Source organism: Osmia bicornis, chromosome 9 (genome assembly GCF_907164935.1).
Source record: "Osmia bicornis bicornis chromosome 9, iOsmBic2.1, whole genome shotgun sequence".
NCBI classification, from domain to species: Eukaryota; Metazoa; Arthropoda; class Insecta; order Hymenoptera; family Megachilidae; genus Osmia; species Osmia bicornis.
In genome coordinates, this window is record NC_060224.1 from 3,053,083 (window position 1) to 3,074,778 (window position 21,696).

General features: G+C 41.8%; 1 protein-coding gene across 8 annotated transcripts in view; it reads left to right on the plus strand.

Annotated features, from left to right (window-relative positions):
- Positions 1-20,902, plus strand: part of LOC114872102 (max dimerization protein 1-like) — a 96,074-nt gene extending 75,172 nt beyond the window's left edge. For 7 of the 8 annotated variants that reach the window (XM_029178905.2, XM_029178894.2, XM_029178897.2 and 4 more), the window contains 2 exons: positions 17,474-17,621; positions 19,208-20,902. In XM_029178905.2, the coding sequence (XP_029034738.1) occupies positions 17,474-17,610 (137 nt within the window). In that variant the 3' untranslated portion in view covers positions 17,611-17,621; positions 19,208-20,902. The remainder of the gene's footprint in view (positions 1-17,473; positions 17,622-19,207) is intronic. The other variant, XM_029178901.2, reaches the window with a different exon arrangement.
- The last annotated feature ends 794 nt before the right edge of the window (positions 20,903-21,696 follow it).

Below are 21,696 nucleotides of genomic sequence, written 5' to 3' on the forward strand. Positions count from 1 at the left end.
TCGACGGATGGGCGAATTTCCAAGTCCCCGTTCTATAACTTCGACGGAAAGATTCTTCCGGAGAGTCGGCGACGCACGGTGCTTAAGCTTAAAAATCCCAAACTGTGCTTCTCTGAAATAAAATACTTAACGCTTCTGGTGTTCGAATAAATATCTAACAATCCCGAATACTACTTCGAATTCTAAACATCGATAATCCGAATATGCATACCCGGTGCAGCCGAAAGCTGTCGTTTATCTTGCAGATCAGTGAAAAACCCCGTGCCTCGGGTATCAGGCGCGAATTGAAATTCGAGACACGTTGAAAGCCTGGCCGCGTTTTATCCTTCCCGTTGCCTCCTCGAAAGCTCGCCTCCGTTTCGTTATATTTAAACAACGTGGCAAACCGAAGGGTGCGAGAGGGAGGTGGAAATACTATTTGTCAACACTCGTGCATTTATACCCGTGCCCGTCGTCGGTAAATCATGCCCGCGAGCGGGAAACAATTGACCACGATGCTCACCGCCCGTGTTTCTACGTCGACCAACGAGATACAGGACAATATCTGTACGTCGAGGGATGCAGCGAAATGCAGGGGAACGTGTGCTCGTTGCAAGCCAGGTGAGCGAATAACTATTGACCGGTCACGGAGTTGCCATAACTAGCGGTAATGGTCGGCTCGTTTCGTCTCGCGTCTTCTTCGTCGGCCAGGCTTCTCGTTCGGGTTGTCCCTTGTTCGATCAGAAGGTTCCCCGGTTGATCGTTTCTCTCTTCTTCGTCGTGTCTGACGTCACGTCTCGTCATGATAGGATCGCAGGTTCTGGAAGCACCGGCTGCTTCGGGAATTAAAAGGAACCACGGGCTTCTGTACGATCTTGGAGAATGGGGGTGGTTTTTTGGGTGCTGGACAGGGGTCAGGATATTGGTGGTTCCTTTTATGCGTTACGTAACGGAATATTGGAAACGGATATTATTTAAAGCGTAATTTTGTAATATTTAATTAAAAGGGTGGTAGGAGTTTAACCCCTTTGCCTTGTAATATCGAGTCACACTCGTGACACTTCAAATGTATCTTTGGCTGGTACCTTTGGTATGATTAAATTTTCAGGATCGTTTTACAATTCGAGCTATGAATAATTAACTCTGATTGACGCAATTATTGAAAAAATCATAGGAGAAGGGGTTAAGGATCTGAGGATTGAAATGAAATAAAATTCATCTTAGAAATTTATTATAAAGGTACTTCATTTAAATCGTTAAAATTGTTGCTGGAAAACAAAGTTTAAGCATCACGGTGTCCCGTTGTTCAAAATTAACCAAGTTTCCTCGAGCCTGTAATGAAAAAATACGAGGAAGAAGAAATCTCGGTCCCCAGGAAATTAATAATCCCCGGCTACGTAACGCGTTACGTCTTTCATGATATTCCACGCTTCTCGACGCGACAGAAAATGAGACGGAAAAAAAGGAGAGAACCGGAAATGATGGTTACGCTTGACGGTAACAGGGTTGAAAAAAAAAAAAGTTAGTTAGTCATCTTTTTAACGGTCGGTCTCGTGTCCAAGTACGGTGAGTTTTGAGTCAGCTCGAATAAACTCAGGATTAATTACCACAATCCTGAGGAACATTATCGTTATCTACGGTCACCCGACCCACCCCTTCTTGCCCTGAACCTTGCTTTCCTATCTTTACGATAAATAGTATAACGCGGCGAACACGCAACAGGGCCTCGTCACACTGTTTATTATCATCTTGATAAAACAGCTTGATTAATCATGAGAATGAAAGAAAAGCGGAGAAAAAAAGGAAAAAAAAAAAAAGAAGAGAAAGTAGTGTATCAAGATCGCACGTCCATTGAACACGCGCGATTCCGTTTATTCTTGTTCCAAGAGAAGCGAAACAAGTTGTAAAGAAACTTTACGAAAACAAAAAAACAGTTATCAAGATTTTTTAAACCCTTTTTTTATTTTTCAAGTTTTCTTTAAGTTTGAGTATTCATAAATATCCGAAGGGTCAGTTAAGGTAACGTTATCGATCAGCCTGTATATTGATTTGAATTTTTGCAATTATTCCAAAATTTGGAAAAAGAAGTTGCGCGTAAGTTGGAAACGCGAATTTCGATCGTCGCCAGGCGTCGAATGTTTCGGCTATTTTTTGCACGACGTTCACCCCTTTTTTTCTGCCCCATAAGAGGAAGGAAAAAAAGGGGTGGCACCGTCGATTCGGTGGGGTCGGGGACCAAGCGGGGGTGCACACGGTGCTGGTTTTAATGAACTCTTTCACCCGCCACTCGTGCCACCCTTAAACCGCCGCTTTCGCCGACGGTTCTCAAAGCGTGCAACCAGCGTTCCGCGCCGCGATCGATAATCGTGCACGTGTGTTTTCGTGCTGTCCCTTTGCAAAAACTTGTTACCAACCGGACTCGGGATCGTTCCAACATTCGTACGAATTATTTAAACAACCAACACTTCTTTTAATCATCGACAGACTTTATTGGAAATCAATTAATTGTGTCACTAATTGTATCTGTACCTCCATTATGTAAAAATAATTTATTAATTCTTTCAAATTGGAGCACATCTACCATGGCACTCATATTATCAGGAATTCTTTGACTTTTCTAATTTGAAATATTCCTATTAAATATTTGAAATTATGAATAACAAAAATTACAAAACAGTACATACTAATGTTTATTGAGTATTTAAATTTTAAAAATTATCAATGAAAAGCATCCTATTAACTATCATTTGATTTCGTAACAAAATAAAGATAGGAGGCGGAGTATATTGAGCGCCACTGTCACCTGGACAGGTTGGCGATGTCGAGAGGGTGAGAGGGTTCGTGGTGAGGGTAGAGCCGGCTCGCTCGGTGTGACGAGAATAGAGGCATGTTATTGATTATGGAAAAATACCCTTGGCTCAGGGGCGGAAAGAGAGGGCCGGTTGAGGGTGGGTTTGGCTGGCACCCCCTCATCTTCGAAGCATACCTCCCAGCCGGTGTCATGGCTACTGTACACCGTGCATTCTCTGTCTACCATCCACCTCTGCCCACCCCTCTTTGTGTCGTGTTCTTCGCTCGCCACAACAGCCCCCTGCCTAATCACCCCTTCTGTGTAGGGTCGTCTGACAGTATGACGTCATAATAACGACACGATACGTCCTTGTCGGTTGTTACCCTCTTCGAACGCCAGTCGATAAGCCGGATCGCACTTATCGCGAGGATACGCGACATTATCCTATCGAACGGAAAAGTCGATTTCACGAACGGTTGCGTGGCATCGCTTCCAGAGTTTCGCGCGGATCCGCGGTCACCGGCGAGGGGTGGGTTGGTTCATTGCACGCGTGCAATCGATGGTAATTTCGGTGGTTAACGTTACGGGGGTGGTTCCCTGCGTTTTCCTCGGTTCTCTCCTAATGCAACGTTGTCTCGTATTATATTATATTTTTGAAAAAATCATTCAATATCCATGGAAGAGTCTTCTATAATTCTTCGATTAAAATGAAAGTGAAAATGAAAGTATCGATATCTAAATCCGGCGCGTCTAAAAAAAATCGCTGTTTCATGTGCACTCAATGGACTCGTCGATCCCATCTGTCTATCGTAATCACATTAAAGGTCTCCTCGTTAAAAAAACAAGCGGGCAGATAATATTCTTAGTTTCTTAGGCCACGCGACCGGCTCCGCTGAAGCGTAGCCTCGTCGAGAAAAAGGGAGAAAAACAGGAAGATTATTCTCGCAGGTTTCCCCGTAAACAAAACCACTTGCTTAGAGCCATTAAATCAGATCTATAGTCTCATAATAGCCGGCAGATTATGAAAAGTCTCGTTTGAACGTGAATCTTTTAGTCTCTTCATTTTCTCGCCACTTTTCCTTATTAATTTTCTTTCATTGAAAAAAGGAAAATAGATTTCAATTTTCAAGAATAATTAACAAGAGACAAGATTTATATTCATGTAGAAATAAACCTGTTCGTTTTGAAAAATAATCTCTACCCCTGTTGACCACATCTGCACTAATAATCTATGTTCCACCCTTCCCTCGTAAACTGCTCTCCGTCTTAGGGGATGTTTTCTCAGCCGGTGAAAACGTCGGTCTACAATACCGGCTCGAACCTCCCGGCGGAGGGGGTGGAACGCGAGGGGGGTGTGTTATGACGTCAGAACTGTCAGGCGACCCCGAAAGGGTCGACGAACACCAACGAGGGTGTGTGTAGTCGATTAAACAATGCCGCGCACGCAAGCTTTTAATTCTATTTTAAGGAATCTTCCAAGAAACATTCCGTTTCGTGTCCGAGGGTGCTTTTTTAAACAGACTCCTTGTTACAATTTCCTGCTGCGAAGATTGATTCCTTACTTTCACCTAGATATTTTTTTCCATCTTTCTTTTTTTAAATACGATTGCTGGAACGTTTCCTTTACAAATATACTATCGCCATATTATTCATCCCGAAATGAACGATGCAACAACACGTGGGAGGGCGGTAATCGTGGAAGACGAACCCTCGAGGAATCTGAGTTGGCAATTGAAGGTTGGCAGAATTTATTAGCTGGGCTACAATGGCCGTGCAAATTGTTCGACACGGTCGTAGAACGGTAGGAAGTCTCTGGAAACGGGCAATTTACCCTTTAGAAAGGACAATTATTATTCGAGCGTTCGTCGTCCTACGCCGGTGGTGGTTTTCTCGCACGAGAATCCAAGTCCAATTTCGCGTCCCCTTGATAAGATCCGACTAGTCGGTGGAACTGCTCCAATTTCGAGTTCCTCGTTATTATGCGTTGCATCGTCGAAACCGGGTGTCGGCAAGCGCCGTTCCCAACCACCTTGGACAGTGTTAAATCTATTTCTGAAAGGTCTTGCGAAACGACCCCGTACAACCCATCCTAACCGCCCTCTGTTCCTCTTCGATTCGCCTCTTCCTCCTTTACGAAATCTCTTCCCTTCTCGTGCGACGCGCGTGGCTTGTTCGCGAGAAAGCCGGAGGAAACGGGTCTTTTCCGAGTGAAGAAGGGGTGAGAGGAATAGGTGGCGAAGACGAGTCACCCCTTAATCTTCATTAAGCGTCCCTTAACCGTTCGCGGCTCCCCGAGCGATAATTCTCCGCCGTTTCCTCGCGACAAATGGACCCCCTTCCGACTGGAAGAAGAAGAGGGGGTTGAAAAAAATAGAAGTCTTGGTCGGGTCATCGCCTTTGAACCACGGCTAGACATCGAGCCACCGGTGAAAACAGGGATGGATGAATAGGGGAGTGGACTCGCCAGCAGCAATTTCCGCGTTCGCTTTAACGAGTTCGCGATGCACCCTTAGGTGGTTGGCTGAAGGACAATCACCATCGGGCTTGTTCCGTTTAAGGAAGGATGCTGAGGATGTTGTGGTTGAGTTAAGGGTCGTTGATAGGGAGGATTCTTCGATTTATTTCGATGAAGGAAATTGGAATATATAATGATTTATGGATTTGTATGAGACATTTGTCGGTTTATTTGTCTCTTCGAGTGGTTGGATATCAGAGGAGTGATTTTCAGGCCTGACGTGATTCCATGATATAAAAGTATTGGGAAATGATAAAAAATGGATACAAATTATTTTTGTATTTCATATTATTTTCTTTTTCCAAATTTCACACTGTTCCTTTAAAAATTCCTCTTCCAATTTATACATTTAGACATTTAACTTCATGTTAATATCTTTACATATATTTTGTAAGTTTGGGTCCGCTGTTCAAGGGTTAAGATAATAATAATCATTAGTTAACCTTCTACAAATGTATAAATAAAATTGTATGCCATTGCATTAGGATTGGCAATTCTCAAAAGAGAATTTCACTACGATTTCGAGAAGAAACACGCGATATCCTGGGCAAATAATTCAACTGTACGGTAAATAGGGAGGAAATACGAGAAACGGCTAAAGAATCCCGTTTCCCGTGATTTCCTTGCCGCTTATCATAACGTTTACCACCATTATCCGAACAGGGTGGCGTGTTCTCTGAAAAATCTCCTCGACAACAAAAAGCAGAGTAAGGGGCTGGCTTCCTCCTACCATTCGCGAAACGAAGAAGGATATTGCTTTTCCATTTTCGCGACACCGTCGTCTGAAAATAGCGGCCGTTCGATCTTCGCGTCGCGACTCGCTCGCTATTTGTCGCGGTTCTCTTCCCAGATTGGATTCTCCCTTTACAAATTACGCTTCCTTCTCGACGCGAATAGAGATTCATGCCGTAGCGAGCCAGCCTTGGCCTGGTCGTCCTTTTAAAAGCAAACTACTCCTGGAACACGGAAATCGTTTCACCCTGGAAAACCGTGTTCCCGCGGTAAGCAGACGATACTTTTCGCTCCGAATGAAATCGCGTTTGCCGGATCGATATCGACGAATTAAATGGAATCGTGAACATTTGGATTTCTGTCGAAAGAAAGTGATTTTATGCGTTGCTATACTTACTGTCAGTCGAGGGAATAATTTGAATTCTTTGATCTGGAATTTAATTGGGACGTCGGAACGAATAAAAATAATAGAAAGGACAACAATGTCTGTTAACCCTCGATTGGATCAAGGCGGTATCCTTTGGAGGGTTTGCAGGTGACATAAAACGAGGTGTTCGAGGGTAAGAAACCGATGGAATTCCTTAAGAATACTCGGAAGGAACGTTTACCGACATCTCGAAGGCGAAAGGAGAAGGTCCTTTCTTCGTGGCTCGATCTCAACCCCCTATCAGCTGGCTTCCCTGTTTCTCTTGGGGTCGCAACAATGGTGAAATGGAAGAAGGCTGCGGAATACAGCAGCGGGGGTCTGTGAGTGCTTGGTTGCTGGAAGACACTTTCGATGGAGTGATACTGGCGAGAGAAACGTGTGCTTTTCCGAGGAAGGCAGTAAGGAGGGAGTAAGAAGAGATGCACGTTTCGTCGAACAATGTGCTTTTCGCGGCTGCAAAAAAAAAAAGAAGGAAAAGAAAAAACGAAAAAGGAGGGACGATAGAGAAGAGGGTCCCCGGAAAAAGGGGTAAGCGAGATGGAAAGGAACGGAAGGAGAAAAATGGGGGCCAACGAGGAGAGTGGAGGACGAGAGGGAAAGAGGAAACAAGGGTGGAAAGAAGAAAAGGCGACGAGAGTCACCGAAAAGGAAGCACGGAGACGCCGGGCGTCGCGACGCCAGTTTCTCCACCATGAGTAAAAACCCGTACCAACCCCTTTCCTTTCGACTTCCCTTCGTTTCGGCCCTCTTACGCTTACCGCTCTCCCTATTCCCTCGACATTTGCCTATTTGTCTAGCCGAGACGAGAGACTTTCTCTCCCTCTTCTTCCATTTTTTCTTTCCTTCCCTCGAATTCCTGCTAGCTTTATGATACGCTCCCTGAAAATTCTATTTTCAAGTCTAATTTTTCGTAAACCTTTTAAACTTCAAATCCTTAATAATTTGACTCGCGAGTCTGACAGAATTCCATCACAAAACTTAAAATTCAAGAAAAATAATCGCATAAAAATTTCTAAAATATTCTCAATACAAAAAAGCCGGATATATAAATTTTCCCAGCGAAGAAATCGCGTCCTTTATTTCGCTTTGTTTTCATCCCGATGTTGTTATAGAAGTCTGGTCGTTATTCCACGGAGGCAACAAATCGTTTCTATGGTCCTAAAGAATCATTAGGAACAGCATTAAATACGTACGAGTACATAGCTAAGGGGTAGAGAAGACGTCCTCGTTAACTGTCGTGCACCGGATAAAAGAACGTCCCCGTCGCATTGGCGGACGGATCGTTACGTCGCCGGGGAAAAAGCGATCTAATGGACGGAGCGGTTCCGATAATACGGTCGACGAATTAATTCGCCGTCGTCCTTCCCTTCCTGTCGGTTCGTCCCGCAGTTTTATGGCGACGCTCGTTGCTGTCGTCGTCTGCCATTACTTCTGTTCATCCTGACGACACGATGGAAATGAACCGACTGACTTTACGCCGAATCACTCGACAACCAACCATCCTTTTAGGGTACGATTTCGTTAACGCGATCGTAAATCCTCGTATAAACGAGAAATCCCGTATTCGTTGAAATAGGTTTCGTTTAAACAAAAATTTTCAGGAAACGAAAGGATGATCTTTGTTCGAAGGAACAGGACGACGGATAAAACGTACGACACGGTCGATCAATAAAGTTTATTGTTTTCGCGTGTTTACGATTTCGTTGGCAACGTTGGTCATGTTTGTCCGGGAACTACGCTACGGTAATTTCCGGTTGCTGTAAGACGTCGATTTCGATCGAACTTTAACATATTTATCCTCTGATTCCATTACGATTAATTCTTCGGAAGGAAGTATCGATGGTTTTCCTTACGATTCTTGTTTGCAAAGGATATTCGTTTGACGTAAATATAACTTGTTTACAAGACAATGGGTCAATTCAATGATTGTAAAAAATAGGACAAAAATGGAGAAGCGCGGAGAGTAGGAAATGAATTTTTTCTCCCTCCACCCCATGCAGATTGCATCGAAACTCATGGGGTGCATCACGTTCCCATCGGTCGTAATTGCGTCTGCCATGTCTGGAATCGCGTAAACGCGGTTACCAGTTCGCGGTGGAATTCGTCGACGGAATTTATTCCTCATTTATCGTCGGCCACTCGGTATATTAAACGACGATACCCCCGACGTTTTTCAACCACGCAACAATGATCTCGTCGACGATAACTTGCGCAATCAAAATCCCGATTTCAGCCTCGTTTCGCATACAGCGTTTACAGGCAGACCTATATTTTTCTCGCGTATTCCCAAATTTTTCTATCGCACCCTTTTATCAAACTTTTTACGATTATTGTCACACCGCGTTGAAAGGGGTAATATTTTTTTTACAGATTAACAGAGAAATCTATAGAATTTCATCCGATAACGATCTATCTCCAAATTTTATATCTGTTTTCCTTTCGAACCAGCATTTTTCTAAATAATCTGCAAGGTGTAAAAAATATCGCGACACTTTTGTCTATGTATGATTTACACGATCGAGATCAAAACCACCGCCATCGATCTGTCGCGGTGGGCGCTGTTACAAACGGCTCGGTCCCAGCCGACACCATAAGGATTAACAGAAATTTATGCAGCAACATCTGCCACCGTTGTCGCGGCGTTCTCCCGTTGCTGATTCAATCGGTGCAAGCAGCTGGGCCAGTAACACGCGGAGCGTTAACATCCTCCAACTTGCCAAACGACTTAACATTTATCACGCGAGATTAATTAACGACACCGAGACGCGAGCGTAAGTGTACCTGACGAGAGAAGATCGTTCGCAGGTTCCTCTTCTCTTCCGTCCTTGCTTTTCCGTTTCCGTTTCACTTTTACCCCACGTCACTCCCCTGCATTTCTCTGCAGGACGGCAACACTCGTCTCTCGAACATCTGGCAAACTCGATTTACCCCCGACGACGTATATATACGTTCCTCTTTAACGTTTCCTGAGAATGGAAACGGAAGGAGCACAGGTGCGCGAGTACGTTTCGATCCTTTCTATTAAAAAAATATTTTTAAATTCTTTTTGATTCTCCCCCTTCTCTCCCTCTTGTTTCTTTTCATTTTTCGATGGACTTTCCCCGAGCTAAGACGCCACGGGAATAAATTGAATCACGCGGAAAGTAGAATTACAAACACGTTACCCTGTTGGTTCCCTTGATACTGTTGGTAGTTTTCAAAGGAGGGGTTGGAAAATCGAGGAGAGAGACTCTTGCAACTTGGACATTCCCGGGTATTATCTATCTCGGAAGTTCGTCCCTCAGGCAGTGGGTGTTTCTGTTCGCGATGACGAAGACGACGAGGAGCGAGAACCGGGCGGGGGATGGTCACGCTAATCGTAGCCGCTTCGAGATTGCCTTCTACCGTATAGTTCGGGCAAACTTGTATCGCCAGGAAATCGCTCTTCTGCTCCTGTTGAATTTACGAGATGATTTCACCTATCCCCATCTCTCTGTCCCCAGCAGATTTAAATCCCTCCTCTTTTCTCGTGGAAAATAGAAGTTAGATGTTTGCTTTTGGTCGAACCTCGATGTGTATCCTTCCTTTAACATAATTCACCGAAGCAATGATCCTTTAAAAAGCGATGCAGAATCTCGTGGAATCAAAAAGGGAGATAAGAAATCTTTGTGAAAGATTTCGTTTGAAATAGTAGCACTCTGGAACGATATCGAAATCAAAGGATGGCTAGAAAACACGATCGGAGAAAGAGAAAGGAATGAAAAGAACATATGTGTACGTGTGTCGATGGAAGAATGGTGGTAAAAGATGTTTGGAACGTTGCCAATTTCCAGAATAACTTAACGTCACCAATACCTATTTGCAGGGGAGTTGTATATGTGTGTGCACGATACGGTTGAGGGGTGCACACGTGCTATCGGCGTAGACTATGTGATTTAGACCACGTATATACCTGCATTTTATAGGGAAATTTCCTGGCATCGACGTCTGACAAGGCTATATCGTGAACTTACCCCCGGCAAACGTTCGGTTCTACGTTGAACTTTAGTCACGCGAAAAGTACCGAGCGGATTTAGACGGCGACATTTATGCCGGTCGCCACGGTTATTTCGCAAAACGCTGCAGGGGGTAGTCGATCGCACTCTCTGCCAGAGATTCACGCGATTTTTAATATTTATCAGGCTCTACCCCTCGCCACTAGACGGCGCATACACACCCCCCGCTGTCTTTTCCTTCGGGGTGCACGCAGGCTCGACTCCTCTTTCGTATTTTCATATAGGAAAATTTTGCAGGGAAAATTAGGAATTATATTCTGGGTATTATAAATAAATTCAGAATGATTCTAATTTTTCTATAAATAAATTCTTAATTATACGAACGATGATTTTGAAAGATCAGCAACAGGGATAAGAATCCAGTGAAACTAGTATTAAATAGGATTGAATCGTCGGCTTTCGTGAAACTTTAAAGCTCCCCAAACTGTAGACCAGCGGAGTGAATAAGATGATTAAAGACTGACTGTAAGATGATTAGAGTTTTCCAAGAAAATTTAGAACACTTTAGGTGTCTCCCATAAACATCCTCATCGTTTTGTTGATTTTTTGAAATACACAAATTATAGTACAGATGAAATGAATTTCAAGCCTACGATACATATATAAGTCAGTCATATTTCAAACATATCTGAAATATATCCACGATTCTCGAAAACAAAGTAAATAAAATCGAGAACTTACGTACCGTCTACGAATATATATATACCCGTGACAGCGTGTGATGTAATACCATGAAGAGCAAATATTTTTCTGAAAAATAGAAACGAGTCTGGCCGATCAAAGAGATGGCTAAAATATGAGTGGGTTTCGACGTGCTGGTTTGACGCGTACGTATACGCAGAGGAGACGATCAGAGACGTTTGCCGTTTGTTTTTTACTCCCGGCAAAATAATTTCGAGCCCCTTTGAAGCCAGCTGGAAATGTTTTGCAGCCAGGGTGTAAACGTGTGTGACAAACATGTTTGTTCTAGTTTTTTACGCTCTAACGGGGGAAACGTGTTTTGAATCGAAGTATCACATAATTCTCGTACGCTCAACTTCACCAACTTCCCGATCCAATTTTTCTCCTGTTCCAGACAAGAATACACCTAGAAAATTGCTCGATGTTTCATTTTCGTACGTGTTGAAGATTCTTACTTGAAATTGAAACGATACTTCCATTATTAGTTTCTTCCGGATCGTGCGGTTCATTTTGAAACGTTTTAGGAAAAGTTTCATACAATTTCGTGGCATAAAAGTATCACGAAATAGCACTTGTGATACATCAATTTAAAGCTGAAATTTTCATGAAAATTTTTAAGTATATTTCAGTTTCTGTTCATTTTTTTTCTAAAATTACAAATTTTTTAGAAATTCCTGTCCATCGTTCCACGATTGCACACTTAAATCATAGATTAATCGAAACACCCTAGGAGAAAGCAACCCCATCCATCAGCAACCCCTAGTTCCGATCGATCACCAACAATTGAAGCCGAAAGCGTCAGGTAAGAACGGTAAAACGCGAAAACCTCTTAGCGACGCTTAATTACCGGCTAGTGCACGTGAAAGAAGGGGTGGAGGAGCGAAAGAAAGAGGGGTGAAAAGGAAAGAAGAGAGCGAAAGACGGGTGTGGGAGGAAGGAAAGGGACACGGAGATGGTTGGGTGGTCGGTCTCGAATTTGCATACAAACGAGTTTGGGATTTCATTCGGATCGCACGCGTGTATTTGCACCACTATAAACATTTCATTGCGGCTCTCGATGGTCCCGTGGGGACGAACGGAATACTCTGTCGCCATTTCCAAATGGAGAAGAGATTGTGTTCTGATTGGAGCACCGAATCGCACCCAAAGACACCCGTCTCGTCTTCCTGGTATCTCCGGTGAAAATTCTATTAAACCACGGCGATTATGTTCATCCAGTTTCTCCCTTAGTAATTCACGTTGCTCATCTAAGGATAATTTTGATGGAAATTAAATGACGACTTTAGATTCAAAATTTTATAGAAAATTGAACCTTGATTTCTCTATTTCATGGAAATAATCATAATTTGTTTTTAATATATAAAATGAATTTCTGTGATATTTCAATCTTTTCTGATCGACCGTAGATCAAAAGGATTGCCTGAAAATCAAGAATCATTCGGGGTTACCGTTCTACAATTAAAGTAGGTAGTCGAAACGAGCGATTAATTACTACGAAACGAGGGCTGATCACGGTTAATTTCACTCTAACGAAACCTTTCAATGTCGTCGCATCCCATAGGATCCTGCAATTCCCGTTAAGTCCGCGAAACTCTTTCGTTCCTCTTTTTCTATTTTTCGTCGTCTTTCATTTCGTCCCTTTTCCCTTTCCCTTGTCTCGAAGGGAATCCTTTCTCTTGATGCTCATTGTCCGCTGGCAAAAGAGAGAAAGAAATTTCGCCGGGACGGAATCAGTCGCGGCAGAAATTTCCCCAGGTTCTCTTTCTTGATTTTTCTTGATTTTTCTTTTCCTCCCCCTGTTGCAACATTCTACTAGCGTGATTTGCTTCAAGCCTCGTTTCGAGGGCAACGAATTTCTTGAAATTCAAAATAGAAAAAATGAAAAAATAATTTAATTAAGGAAACGAATTATGAATTATTAAATATAAGTTTGTTATATGCAATATAACACTATAATAAACACTGGATTATATCTTGTGCTATAATAAAGGGTTGATTTTTTGTTTTTATTGTACAATCCCTTTGAGGAGTAAGTAGAACATAGTAGGTAGCTCGTAAAGAATGCTTCTTTTATTCAAGAAAAAAAACAAAAATTATTTGTTGCATGTCAAAGGGTTGCACAGAGCAGTGCACGTATAATGAAAAAACGACTTTTTGTTTTATTTTCAAGCCGAACAATACAGCTGGCACATTGTTGCTGGACGGTTTTGTTCCCACGCATACGTCACATTATTGAAATTCCTATTTCGAAATCTATTTTTCATCCGTATAGTTGTTTTTCCCCTATCTTTAGCGAAATAAATGTCGCGTGTAAACGCACCTACGGAGTTTGGCGGTCTCCCAACCTATAAATTAGTCAAAATGGGGAGGAGTTAATACGTGTTCGGTCCAAGTCTATGCGTTATCCTATAAACCGTGGAAAGTGCTTTTTCCGATCGTTTGCTTTGATTTAAAACTCGTACACAGAGGAAAATCGACCGCGTGGAAACGTTTCGAAATTGGACTATGAAAATTTATGTTCCACCGTGAAAATTTCAATTTCCACATTGTTCGCGTGTTTTGTTAATTACACAAGAATTTTGTGATAATATATTTTACATAAATTGAAGGAAAATTCGTGCCGTTAATTAAAAACCTCCCACCAAAAATTGAAGAAACCTTAATTTAGAATTTCAATGAATTTCACGATCCTCGTTTGTTCTCGCGCGTGCAATCCTCGGGGGATTCGAAGCGTGCAGAAATTCCGCGGGTATTTCGCAAACGTGCACTCGCGTATTCGCGAGGAATCAATGGCGGATACGGCTTGTCTATCTTTAGCGTGTGGCGCTTTGGCGGATGGTGGCGTTGGTTCGCGTGGAGAACGACGACGAAAATAATTGTAAACAACCGGAGGCACTCCTTAACGTGGTGACGCAATCGACGGAGAGCCGTTTGTTTGGCCAAGTTGTAGCGGAGGAATTATAAAAGGGGCAGATGAGAGAAGCGTAATGGGAAAAAGCGAGAGGGTATAACTCCTCTTCGCCCCTCGCGGATATCTGCCTCTCTTCGTTTCTCTGCCTCGATCTGATTTGTTCGCCCTCTTCTCCTACCCAAGGGAGGCAAAGTGTGTCAGCGACCGAAAATAATCCCCGCTGGTGGTTCGTTAAAAATATTTTCAAGCGGTTCTCGCTCGAACGAGCCGCCAAGGCGTCGTCGCGCGACGCACGCCTCCGTAGGAAAACACCCTTATGTCAGTGTTGATGGCAGTGCAATAAAAAAATATTTTTTTATAACCGAAAAAAGATTGCGAGTAGAAGAGAGGGCATGATGGGGAAGTTGAGCAAAAATGCAAAGAAAAATTTATAATTATACCTTTTATTCAAGTTTTATTATAAGTTAATACTTTAGTCTTTGGTTCGTGTCTTGAACAATATATACATATAGAAATTGGAAATTAAATTTTTAAAAAAAGTAATGAAATTATGCCCCCTACTTTTCTTATTGTATAATATTTGTATTTTATTAATTTCGCAAGGTGACAAAATTGAGGCTCTCCCTGTCTCTCCTCGACTTTGTTTTTATAAATCTTACGAAATTACAGTAAAAATTTCCTAAGACAAAAGATTGACACATCGCTGGTAGTTGACTCGAATCGAATGGTCGATTTTTGTCCCTTGGCCAACGCTCTCTTTAATTGGTTCCCGTTTAATAGAAGGAAACTGGCGTTCTGTCGTTGGAACGAGGCAAAAAGGAGCCTCGGTTCGCGAAGCAAAACGCCTTTTACCGAGTTGCGGATGGTCGTTGCAAAAAAGCCGTGGCGTGGAAAGCCGCAGCGTACAGCCATTCCGTAATGGCGTTATCGCGGTCGTGTAAATCAGCAATTTATAAGTATGAGAGCGGTGGCCGTCTAAAAAGCGCGCCGATATTTCGAGGAATCCAACGCTCCGTTCGTTCTCTACAGATCGTTGAACTTCTACCGTATCTGATGGACTTATGTGGTTTGCAATTGATGGTGTTTTCGTGGGATCGTAAAAATAACCGATGTACCATTCGAAAGGAACGCGTCGCCGTTATCTGATATCGAAACAATAAGTAGACGATTTTTTGAAAAAAGGTCTAAAAATCAATCGATTGATGAGAAAACTAATTTCATTTCTATTTTAATTGCAATGTTGATTACCAATAGTGATTGTGAATTTGCATAATAAAATAGTAAGCATGCAATGGGAAAGGAGACTTTGATGGAGGTTCTTCCCCCGCGAGTTACGATTCATAAAATTCCTTCTATCGCGCCCTTTCTTTTTTTTTCGTCGAACGATCGAGGAAGGTTGCTACAGGTCAAGGAGGCAGGCGATAAAGGGTCGACAGATTTTTCAGACCGCAGACAAAGCTCGCTCTCTCGGAGCAATGTTTTCTTCTCCCTCCTCTCTCGGTTTACCCGGGCTACCCTTCTTTCCGCTACGGCCCGAGAAAATAAGGTCTCATGGTGATACTTTATGGATATTGCCGGGTGGATATTTTCGGAAAAGACCGTAAGATAATTCGACGATAAATTGATCATCCGGTAGGAAAGTTTTCTGTAGTCGAGAGGGATGACGGGATTTTTCAGGTGAAAATGATAGAGGAAGTTTGGTTAATTCTTTTCAGCTGACTAAGGACTTTCGTTCGAACCCGTTTATGCGGAAGAAGTTCCCTTTAGACACGGTAAAGTGGTATTTTCCAAATTTTGTTTAAGTTTCCTGAGTAATAATCTCGTGCACCGTACTATAAGTGTATTCCTCGCTTCAACGAATAATCAGCCATTTTGTATTAAGAATATCGATGAAGCATTTGTACAGGCATTTTCAGTGAACCTTAAGCTTTAAATTGATGTATCACAAGTGCTATTTCATGATACTTTTATGTCATCAAATTTGAATAATACAGTAGGGTAATTTCTGTCTGACCAATTATTGATACGAATCACTGATTTATTTATTATATCACTATAAACCTATGAACCCTTTAATGTATCGCCATTAACATATTCTATTTTACTTTTTCAACTAAAATAACTTAAATTTATCATAAATAAACGGTCCTTGACATCGAAGAAAGAAATTACCATTCCACTTGCAATTCTCTACAAAAAATTCATCAGAAAATCGCAATATTTTCTATCACGATCAATATCCCAGGAAACCTTTCTCCATCTAACTTTCCCAAATTTCTCTACTCCGAAACCGGTTCATTTTCACGGGAAATGGAGTCTGGGCGTCGTTTCGAGTAACGATAGCACGCTTGCCACGTGCGCGTTAATTAAACGGCCAGATTAAGCGTGTCCAGTGGAAGACGGTCGAACGAAATCAAAGGGAATAATCAAACGCATGAAACGTTGTTCGACTGTAATTTTTCCGCAATTATGTCGAAATTTGGGGGGGTGGTAGGTGTTTCGTTGCGAGGATTACGAGAATCGACGCGTTCGAAGGCAACAACGAGGAACGCGTGTGCATATTCGACGAACGCGTTTCATGAAATGGTAAAATACGAAAATTGGCTGGCATTTCGAACAGGGATTATTGGACAGCCAACAGAGAGAGAGATGGTACACGTGTGCAGGAAAAGCCTACGGCACGTGTGTACCATCGGAGAGTTTGAAACGGTGTGCGGTGTATCGATTCGACAACGGAATTCGCGAACCAGTCTCGAATTGTTGCCGTGCTTATATTTATGAGCCACAGCTGTCCAATCGCATCTACAATTTACTACTCGCATCCCGTGCACCTGCGATTTTTAAATTATCTAACGAGCCACCGTATGACGCGAGATATTCGACGGCTTTAAACGAGCATCGTGCTTTATTCGCTTTTCGTCTCTTCCACTGAAATAAGAGACGATAAATTCATCTTACGAGAGGACGATCACACGAGATGAACTTTGTATTAAAACTATATTTAACGCCAGAACTACCGACGTTTTATGCACACTTATTTTCAAGTTGAAAATAATGCAGAAATTTAACCCCTTCGCCTATGATTTTCTCGATAGTTGCGTCAGTCAAAGCTAATTATTTATTGCTTTAATTTTAAAATAAGCAAGGAAAAGTGAAATATCACCCATACTTATAATTAGAATTGAACTTAAAATTCAATCATACTAAAAGTAGCAACCAAATTAAACACATTTGAACTGTAAGTCACGAGTGACACGTCGATTTAAATATTAATCATTTTATAATGGGCGTTAAATGGAGACCTGAAATATAATTTATTAATAAGTTCCTGTTTGGTATAGAAAGAAATGTAGAATTTCAAAATTCATAGTGCTAATTCGACTGTTCGTTTATTTATTTACAGATGAAATAGACGTGATCGGTGAGTCGAGCAACCAGTCGGACACAGATGATCACAGCAGCGTGCAAAGCAGCAGTGACAGTGGTGTCGCAATGTCCACATCCAGGCTGACCCTTTCCGAAATGATGGACAATCTTTAGGTACGTATCAGGTGTGTATCTCTTTCATGATTTTCTATTTAGCTTCTCGAACAGAAAAATATAAACCTTTGGGAATGAAGCGCTTCAGAGTTTCGGGTTAATCTAAATAGTAGAAGAAAGAATGTCATAATTTGAGAAGATTAAACATTTTGAGAAACGTGCAGGATTAAAATTTTTAAAAACGAGTGGGTGCTGGATGAATTTAGAACTTGGTGTTATTCCTTCAGCAGAATTTCAACGAGATAATAATTTATAATTTCATTTGTGTCGTTTTAAGATAGAAGAGCGAACAATTGCTAGAATGAGGCTCAGTTTTCTTATTCTTCAACGAAACCTGATGGTAGAATAAATGACATCTATATTTTCCTATTTTTCAATAAAATGAACAAAACATACACTTCATCTAGGTGAAACAGATGATGCCATTTGGTTCGACTCGTTGCCTGTCAACCGGTAATAATTCAAGCTTATCGTGGCTGGTGACTCAACCGTTTTGCACTTCAGAAAAGTTAAATATTAGATCGAAGATAGGGTAGAAAATAAAGTCGCGTCGAATATTTTAACCTCGTTCCACTAATTTAAAATCAATTTTCAATGAAACTTAATCAGCTTAAAATTTCGTGTCTGATCAATTTGGCTGAACTTTCAAAATTTCCACGTTTCCAAAGCTTTGGAAACTTTCAAGATTTCCATATTTTCAAAACTATAGAAACAGAGTTGAAAGGTTTGAATAAAAATAATATTATCGGTTGATAAATGGTCCGTGATTCATCCACGTGAAACGTCACTTTGTTTCTCGAAGAATTTTTTAGAGAAGCAATCTTAGAAGCAACTTCTTAATAAAAGGAGAAAGGCGAAACTTTATCCTGAATCAGCACTTCGTGGAACGTAACTCTGAAAAGTCGCTGAAAGTTTCTAAAACGAAGATCATACAACAGGGGTATCCGAGGAAGAGGAAGATATACGTTTGTTTTAATAGCAGAATGTAGCAAAAGAACGTTTAAAAAGAAGTACGAACAATGAGGAGCTCTTTTGATAGTGGGGGCTGTGTTTTATAGGGTACGAGACTACGGGTCTTATTTTATTTTCTCCTTCCTGAAATCTACCTTCCTCCGCTGTAAATTCAGCAGAGATAAAGATTCAAGAAGAAGCTTCGGTACTGTTTCACAGAGAAGATTAAAAAGCAAGCCCCGTATTCTGCTTCATCTGCATTTTTTACAATGTTGAATAAGTTTACCATCTCACGTGTTCTGACTAAAAGTTTCAAAAGACAAAGTAACATTCTTCTGCTTCAAGATTGATATACGCACATTCTTTCTTCTACTCTTATTTAGAGTTGCAGATATTAAAATTCCAGAATTTCCATAGAATTTCATTATTAATATTACATGAAATTTCTTTGCCTAATAAAAAAACGTGAAAAAATTAGAAAACCACAATATTGACGAAAACCCCCTAGAATGTAAATCCCCCGTTTTACCACAAACGCCATAGGTTGTAGAAAGAAAGGAAAAAAAAATAGATAGAGAAGCGAGAAAAAAAGCCACAAATCCCCGACAAATAAATTTTCACGTCCGTGCCTTCGGGCTGTTTGCAGACAAAGAAGAGATGGCGCGGTGGCGGCGGAAGAAAGCGGAGGTGGATCGTTCGAGGGCGAAGAAACGTGGGGGAAAGGGTTTGGAAGAGGGAGGAAACACGTGGAGGGCGAAAAGTACGGGCGAAGAAGCGGAAGAACAGAAGAGTATCGGCTAGCATGTACGCGGATACGCATCCCCTGTCGCGACGCTGAAGAATCTTAACAGGGTGTGCTGCCGCGTACTCGATCAGCGAGATGAAGAAATCAAGTGTAGAAGAAACCGGGCCAATGGCGCCAAGTAAATGGCAATTAACGAAACTGACCAATGCGAACGGAGGGATACGGAATTATCATCCTCGATCGAAGGATATCGTCCTCGAGAAAGAAACGTTAGAGAAGCTGAATTGGTCGCGTGTAAATTGAAAGTTGATCGAGAGCATTGTACATATTTTTAAGGAAGACTAAATTCTTGAGAGAAGAAGCAAAAAAGAAGAGAAAATACAGCGAGAAGAAGAAGAAATGAATTTCAAGCGTTTCTTTCTCGACACATAAACGAAGAAAGCTGTCGATTGGAACTTCAGCCTGTCGATTTCAACGGATCGACCGACAAAGAACGAGTCGATCAAGGGATATCTCGATCGGTGATCGATCGATCGGACTTTAACTAATCCACACGGTTGGTCCGTTGTGTACAATTCGTGGAAACGATCGGTGCGAACCGATCGCAGTATCGCGAAGATCGTCTCTTTTATCTGATCTTTCTCGCCCGTTTCTTCGTGCCGAGTATCATCGAGACGATTCCAGCTGACCCCGAGAGAAGATTCATCCGTTCTTGTCGACCTGTTCGACTAAATTTCACGCCGCCGTCGTTCTTGCGATCGTTTTTTGTCTTTTCATTTGTCTTGCTTGCTTTTGCTTTCGAAGAGGGTACACACTATTGATGGGATCCAAGTAGGTTCGAATCTAACCGAACAGTTTCGAATAATTCATGAGTATTTGAAAAAAAAAAAAAAGAGAGAGATACCTGTGAGTGTATTAGAACCTAGAAGAGATAGATTTGAGTTTTTCACGAGTATTCGAGTTCACAGAATGAAACATCGCTGTAGTAGTCTAATTCCACGAAGTCAAACTTTGCTTTGGGACTCGACTAGGATTCCTGAGTGCTCTCAAATGCAAAATGAACTTCTCTTGGTTAAAACTTGGGAAAATTCTGGGGAGAACCTAGAGAAAATCTAGGGATAGCCAGGGAAAGATGGGAGATCCCAGGGAGAGTCTTAGAAAAGCCTCACCTAGAACCTCCCCTCTTGAAACATAAATAACATGAAGAAATGAGGCGAACAATGGGTCATTCCATCCCCTAATTTCTAACCAAGGGAAGGCTAAATTGCAGATATTAAACTTGATCCCATCTCTGGTCCACATAACGTTTCTTTCTGTCTTCGTCGTTTTTCCATCCCCCGGCCAAAGAGATTCGATCGGAGCAAACCCCTTGTCGCCCGCGTCGAAGAAGGACCGACGGAACGCGAAGAGAAAACACTGGAGAAATGAAAGTAACATCGCGATGTTTTCGCTTTCCGAGGGAAATAGTGTTACGAGCGTGGTATCTTTGCAAAAGATGAGAAATCTTTATTTCGCGCGAACGAGATTGAAATGGAACATGGAAAGATGAAGAAGAAGAATCTTGCTGAATGAAATGGAACAGGCTGGATGAGAAAGCATCAGTCATTCCAGGAAGACCCTGTATATCGAATTAGCAAAATCAAGGGTGAAAAAGGGGATGAAGAGGGAGCGAATGGGATTATTATCGTTCCAGAAGGGAGGAACAAAGGGAGTTAAATCGCGAAAACGAGCTCGCGAAGACGGATTCCTTCGGCAACCCTTACGTCTAATTAACAAAGACGAGTACACGCGCAAGGGAAAGGGGAAAAACTCGAAAGAACACCGACATAAAAAAAAAAAAAAAAACAATCACGCGCATGCATGCATACACACACATACATACACGTACACGAAGAAAAAAAAAATAATAAAAATGACCGAAAAAAAAAATGATGGATAAGAGATAAAACGAAGAAAAAAAATAATAAATAACACATACACAGTACGAAACCCCGTCGTGTGTGTGTGTATGTTCACTTGCACACGATGGCACACGTAATTAGATTCTTTCTGTATTAATTAAGGGAGGGTTGGAGGGGGGGTTACGCCGTGATATATGCGGGACGAGTAATTCTTAAACGTACGCTCTATTGTAATTAAGTGAAACGTGTGTTTAACCTCGTTTCGTTGTAATACACGCATTCAAAGAGTACAAATTCTGTAAAGTCCCTCGTTGCTTGTTCGAGGATGTAACAGGACACCACCCACCACCTGTTGTTGTTGTTGTTGTCGTTCCTTTGAAAGAAACGACGAATCGGTTTTACTTTGAAACGGCCAGGCAGAAGGGAAGAAATGATACACGCAGAGACAGCTGTCAAGTGTTAAACAATGTTTCTGGTATGTGTGTGTCT